At 48.0% G+C, this 6,406-nt stretch overlaps 1 protein-coding gene across 1 annotated transcript in view; it reads left to right on the top strand.

Moving 5' to 3' along the window:
* The window catches only part of SH3D21 (SH3 domain containing 21), a gene marked incomplete at its 5' end in the record, with an annotated part of 21,089 nt that extends 14,875 nt beyond the window's left edge, over positions 1 to 6,214 (top strand). The window contains 6 exon segments of the mRNA XM_055082008.1: positions 4,311 to 4,407; positions 4,502 to 4,554; positions 4,668 to 4,762; positions 4,912 to 5,798; positions 5,890 to 5,953; positions 6,039 to 6,214. Coding sequence (XP_054937983.1) covers positions 4,311 to 4,407; positions 4,502 to 4,554; positions 4,668 to 4,762; positions 4,912 to 5,798; positions 5,890 to 5,953; positions 6,039 to 6,110 — 1,268 coding nt within the window.
* Between the last annotated feature and the right edge of the window lie 192 nt (positions 6,215 to 6,406).

Raw genomic sequence — 6,406 nt, 5'->3', positions numbered from 1 at the left:
AATTTTTTTTCTGGAAGGTTGCCTATCTCCACTTCATCTAGTTGTTTTTCTGGGGTTTTATCTTGTTCCTTCATTTGGTACATAGCTCTCTGCCTTTTCATCTTGTCTGTCTTTCTGTGAATGTGGTTTTTGTTCCACAGGCTGCAGGATTGTATCTTCTTGCTTCTGCTGTCTGCCCTCTCACCTTTGTTTTTTTACTCTAGTTTGTCAGTCTTTTTCTTTGGTGATAAATTGATGAGTTTTGACTATATTAATCATAATTATTTTACAATATTTTTAATGTTTATTTTCTCTTTTGTTTATTTCACTTTTTTCATTAAATTAGAATTAGTACACTTTATTGTTATTATTTTAGTGGTTGCTCTTGAAATTTACCATGTATATTTAACTTTACAGGTCTAAATTCAAAGTCTTAACCTTTCTCCAGAACAAGATCTCCAACTATTATTTTTGAATTATTTCTCCTTTCAATTCTGTCAGTGTTTGCTTTATAAATTTTGAGGCTTTGTTGTTAGGCACATGTACATTTGTCATTGTTATCTCTTCCTGATGTACTTACCTGTTTATCATTATAACCTCTCCCTCTTTGTCTTTAGTAATTTTTCTCATCTTGAAGTTTGTTTTGTCTGATATTAATATGTGGTTATTATTATAGTTACTATTTATGTGATACATCTTTCTCCAATCTTTTACTGTCAACCTATTTGTGTCTTTGAATCTGTTGTCCACAGTATATAGCTGGATCTTGTTTTTTTAATTCAGTCTGACAATCTCTGCCTTTTATTGGGGTGTTTAGGTTAAGAGTTAGCAAAGTATGGTCTGTGGGCCAAATCTAGCCTGCCACCTTTTTTGGGGAATGGAGGTTAACAGCTTTATTGAGATATATTGACATACCATACAATTCACTCATTTAAATATACAATTCGGTGGTGTTTAGTAGAGTCATAGTTGTGCAACACCACCACAATCAATTTTAGAATGTTTTCGTCACCCACTGTACTCTTTAGCCATTACCCCACCAGTCTCCCCATTCTCCCCTCCTCATCCCAAGACAACCACTAATCTACTTTGTCTTGATAGATCTGCCTACATTTCATATACATGATATCATACAATATATGGTCTTCTTAATGGGCTTCTTTCACATCGAATAATATTTTCAAGGTTTATCCATTTTGTAGTATGTGTTGTACTTCATTCCTTTTTATTGCCCAGTAATATTCTATTGTATCACTTTTTCCATTCATTTGTTGATGGATATTTGGATTGTTTCTACTTTTTGGCTATGAACTTTATTAGTGTACAAGATTTTCTGTGGACGTGTTTCCATTTCTCTTGGGTATATACCTATGAAAGGAATTGCTAGGTGATATGATAACTCTGGTTTAACTTTGGGAAGAACTGGCAGACTGTTTTCCAAAGTGGTTGCACCATTTTATATTCCCACCAACAGTGTATGACGGCTCCAGTTTCTCCACATTCACACCAGTACTTGTTATTATCTGTCTTTTGATTGTAACCATCCTAGTGGGTATGAAATGCTATCTCATTGTGGTTTTGCTTTGCATTTCTTTGACAGCTAATGATGTTGAAAAAATCTATCTGAGTCCTTTGCCCATTTTTATATTGGGTTGACTTTTTACTGTTGAGCTGTTGCAGTTCTTTATATTTTCTAGATAAAAGGCCCTTATCATATATATGATTTGCAAATATTTCTCCCCATTCTTTGGGTTGTCTTTTCACTTTCTTGATGGTGTCCTTTGTGTTCAAAAGTTTAAAATTTTGATGAAGTCCCACTGACCTATTTTTTTCTTTGGCTGCTTGTGCTTTTGGTGTCATATCAATGAAACCAATGCCAAATCCAAGGTTGCACCCCATATTGATTGAGTTCTCTTCAACCATGGCAGTAAAGCTGCTCATCCTCCACCTATCCCACCCTGCAGAACGTCCACATGGACCAAGGCAGTAGGGGGTGGGGGAGGGATGGGAGCAGGAAAGAACACTGTCAAGCACAAGTGCTTCTCCAATTATTTTATGTCTTTGGTCAGTATCCAAGCACTGAAATGGTGGTTTTGCCATTTTTATCCAGCTTTATAATTGCTGTGTGGAGAGAGTATTTAACCACCACCTACCTCACTCGGCCATAGTCAAACCCTGCTTCTATTACCTCTTCCTTTGAACATTGCTTTCAAATTTTCACTCCTTGTCTCATTCTACTTCTAGTTTACTAATTCTCTCTCTAGATTTTTATCTAGGTTTAATCTGCTGTTTAACCTACACATTGCATTTTATTTCATATATGTTATTTATCATCTCTAGTAGTACAGAATTCTTTTTTTTTTCCCTGCAAAATCTTCCTGTTTATTCCTAATGGTCCTTTTGTTGCATGCTCATCCTTTATTTCTTCAAATATACTATATGTAGCTATGCTGTGTTCTTTTCCTGACACTTCCAGTATCTGCTGTGTGTTGCGTCTGCTGACTCCTGCTCTCAGTGTCCTGCCCTCTCGTGTGTTTTAGGATCTTTGTGTATGATCTCAGTGTGGGGGAGTTCTGTACACCTCTGTAGGGGAAAACTTCTTCCAGCGAGGACTCGCTTTTACTTCTGCCAGTAGCCAGAGGGCACCAACCACCGGAGACCACTTCAGCCCTCCGGACAAAGGTGGTGCAAGATTCTCGCTGCTGTCTGGCTACCGAGCTCTGGGCCTGCTATGAGCCAAAGGAGCAGAACATGGGGCACCTGCTCCTCATCACTGGCCCCAGGCTCTGTGGCCACAAAGTCGTGCTGCCCTCTCACTTCCTTTCTGGCCCGAGTTCCTCCCTTTTTTGTGGGCTTCTCCTATCTCTTTTATGTCCAACAGTGCCCTTAAAATTGTATTCTAAGCAGGATATAATTGCTCTCTAGTGCACCTAATCAGCCACACTACAAGAAGCAGGAGTCAAAGTTAACATTTACTGAGCTTTGACTATATGGCAGACACTAAGCACCTCACGTGGATTAAGTCACTCAGACCTCACAACAACCCTACAGGATGTGTATTCTTGTTATCCATGTTTTATGGATGAGGACATGGGGGCACAGAAAGGTTAAATTACCAACCAAGTTCTCACACAACTGGCGAGTAATAGAGCAGGAATTCCAAGTCTGCTGTCTGGCTATAGGATCCATGCTCTCACCCACTGTGACCCACAGTCAGGGGATTTTGTTTGTATCTATGTGTGATATTGTGTGTGTACGTCAATTTCAGCATGTGTGCATGTGCCAGGGTAGCCGTTCCTGTGTCCGTGGATATGAATGTCACTTGTGTGACTGCCTTCAGATGCTCACTCTGATGTCACCTTCTCAGTGTGGCCTTCTCAGGACCATCTCATTTAAAATCATACACTCCCCTGCTTATTCTTCCTCTGTACTACTAATAAATCTCTAACACACTACACAGTTTACTCCTTTTGTTTATGTCTGCTTCCCCAGTAGAACATGAGCTCATTCTGGCTGCTGTGGGGAGAGCACACCATAGGCAGGGTGGGTGCAGCCCAAGCCCAGGTTGGAGGCTGCTGCGACAGTCCTCGTGAAGACGGTGTGACTCAATCTAGAGTGCTTAGTGGTGGAGGTGGGGGTGAGTGGCTGGATTCAGGATGTGTTTAGAGCAGACAGGACTTACTGATGGTTTGCATGTGCAGCATACGGGAATAAAGGCGTCAAGGAGGACTCCTCACTTTGTCGTCTGAGTGAGTGGGCGAGATGGGGCGCAGTGGGAAAGGGGCAGATTCTGAGGGCAAGGAGGTTGGGAAGCAAGAGTTTAGTTCTGGCTGTGGTAAGTGTGTGATGCTAAGTTAAGTGGAAATATTGAGTGGGCTGTCGGGTATGAGTCTGGAGTTCAGGGAAGAGGAAGGGGCTAGAGATGAAAATTTAGGAGTTGTTGGCTTATGGATGATAATAAAACCCATAAGACTGGGTGAGATCTCTTAGGGAGTAGATGTGATAGAGAAGACAGAGAAAGGAGTGTGGACTGGAAGGGGGAAGGATGTTGCCTCGGTCCAGGAAGGAGAAGAGTCTGAACCAGCCATGGGTACTAAGCCGAGTACAAGTCTTTGAAAAGCATGGATTAAAAACTGGCGGGATTTGGAGCCATCTCCTCACGAAGCCTTCCCTGACAGCGCTTTGGGGTGCTCCCATGGTCAATGTCCCCAGAGCTCCCAGGAGGCAGAGTCAAATATAATTCATCTCCTGTCACTAGTCCCCTGTGCACAGCACAAGGGCTCTTAGATGAATGGGTGAGTGAACTAATGCCCCACTCCCCTCTCCCCTCCCAGCTCCTATTGAGGAGCCCCAAAAGATGATACCCAGAACAGCCCTCCCTACGGCCAAGAAGCTGGTGACAGCCCCGACTGGGCCAAGCAAAGCCAAGTAAGGAGCAGGGTGGCGGAGGGGGAAAGAGGAGGGTACAGAAGAAATGCTGCTCTCTGCCCCCATCCCCGGTTCTGATGGGGACGTGTTTCAGGCCATCTTGGACACCCGGCGGAGACGGTCAGAAGCGCCCTTCCCGAAACTCCAGTAAGTGTCGGTGCCTCCCTGCAGTGGGGTGAGGCCTGGGGTGTTGTGCTGAGGGACAGAGATGGGGAGAGGCTTGGGGTCCAAGTAGGACCCCTGAGGGTCTGCTCTCACAGGCTCCAGCAGCAGTTTCCTCAGTGGGTGTCCAGGCCAGAGTGGCAGAAAGCGAGCCAAAACCCAGGCTTCACAGCAACGCTCTGCAGCCAGTCAGGCGAGAGGCCCAAGACTTGGGAGAGTAGGGATCTTGGGCAGAGTCTGGTTCTCAGGGGTGTGGTGTCAAGGATCCCAGGCCAAGGGGGACCAGACTCAAACTGTCAAGGTACCCAGCCCTCGGCTGAGACCTCACCCCCATCACCACAGGACGAAGAGCAGAACAGCCTTACAACGGCCCCTCGTGTGAATAAAACCCCAACTCTGCACAAGACCCCCAGCCTAGAGAAGACCCCATCTCCGGATAAGACCGGCAGCCCAGAGAAGACCTCATCTCTGGACAATGCCCGCAGCCCAGAGAAGACCTTGTCTCCAGATAAGGCCCCCACTCCAGAGGAATCCCTAACTCCAGATAAGGTCCCTATCCTAGAGGAGACCCCAACTCTGGAGGACTAAGCCCCCAGACCAGACAGGGTCTTTTCTGTGCATGAGGCCCCGGTCCCAGAAGTCCCACCTGGTCCAAAGATGGCCCCTCCTGGGGACGAGGCCCACACCCTAGGAAAGGTCTTGAACACCAAACAGGTGCTCTCTGAAGAGGCCTCCACCCGAGACAACACTCAGTTCCATCACTTCTCTCCAGGGGAAGCCCTGCTAAACGCCAGGTCTCTTGAGGCCAGTGAGGCTCAATCCCAAGAGGAGGTTCACATGCCAGAGGGGCACCCCCTCTGCATGGTAAAACGTCTCCTGGATGAGAGGGACAGCTCCCCTCTCCAGTCCGAGTCCAAGTCCAAGTCAGGGTCCATGGCTGCCCTTGAGAAGGCCTACCCCCAGGAAGAGGCTACCACTCTCCTGGAGGAGGCACCAGCGAAGGATGAGGCTACCCCCAAAGAGGAGGTGTCCCCCGAAGAGGTATCCCCTGCTCAGAAGAATCCACATCCTATCGTGCTGACTCCAGAGCCCCAAATGACTCCCACCCTCCACTCCTTGGTCCCGCAAAATCTCACAGATAGCAAAAGTGACGGAGACGACATGGTGAGGATAAAGGACGAGGTGGAGGCTTTAAGGAGGTCGCTGGAGCTGATGGGGGTGCAGCTGGAGTAAGTGGGGAGGGGTGCGGGGAGGGGAGGAGAGGGGTGCGGGCTCTAGGCCTGCCTGGCCCACCCCTTCCCCTCGGTCTCGCGTCCGCAGAAAGAAGCTGACTGACATCCGGGAGGAGCTGAAGAGCGAGAGGGAGAAGCGCGTGTTGCTGGAGGTGGGTGGGGTGCGGGTCCCCGGCGGGCCGGGGGTGGGGGTGGGGGTGGGCAGCTGGCACTCCCCTGACGCCCTCTCTCCACTAGGTTCAGATGACGCGGAGGACCCAAGAGTCCCGGAACCTGGGCTCCATCCACGCGCAGACGCAGACACACTGAGGGTGGGCCCGGGAGGGACTACAGCGGGACCTGGAGCGCGAAGTCGGGCTCCGGCCACCCACGTCCTTGCACACGATTTTGGGAAACGCAAGAAAGTAAACTCTGCCGTGTACGCGTGCCACGCCTCCCTGGTCAGTGAAGGGCGGGGTCTGCGCGGCGGGGCGGGGCTGGCGCTCCGCGCGCTCCCGGCCCTCCGCTTTCCTGGCAGCCGCTCCTGGGCACATCTGGCCAACATGTGGCTTCCATTACCGTTCCCAAGGCCTGCGCATGGCTATTTTTATCCACCGGATGGCGAG

The sequence above is a fragment of the Physeter macrocephalus genome, chromosome 3, assembly GCF_002837175.3.
Source record: "Physeter macrocephalus isolate SW-GA chromosome 3, ASM283717v5, whole genome shotgun sequence".
In the NCBI taxonomy this organism is placed as follows: domain Eukaryota; kingdom Metazoa; phylum Chordata; class Mammalia; order Artiodactyla; family Physeteridae; genus Physeter; species Physeter macrocephalus.
This window is presented reverse-complemented; position numbering and strand designations above follow the sequence as displayed.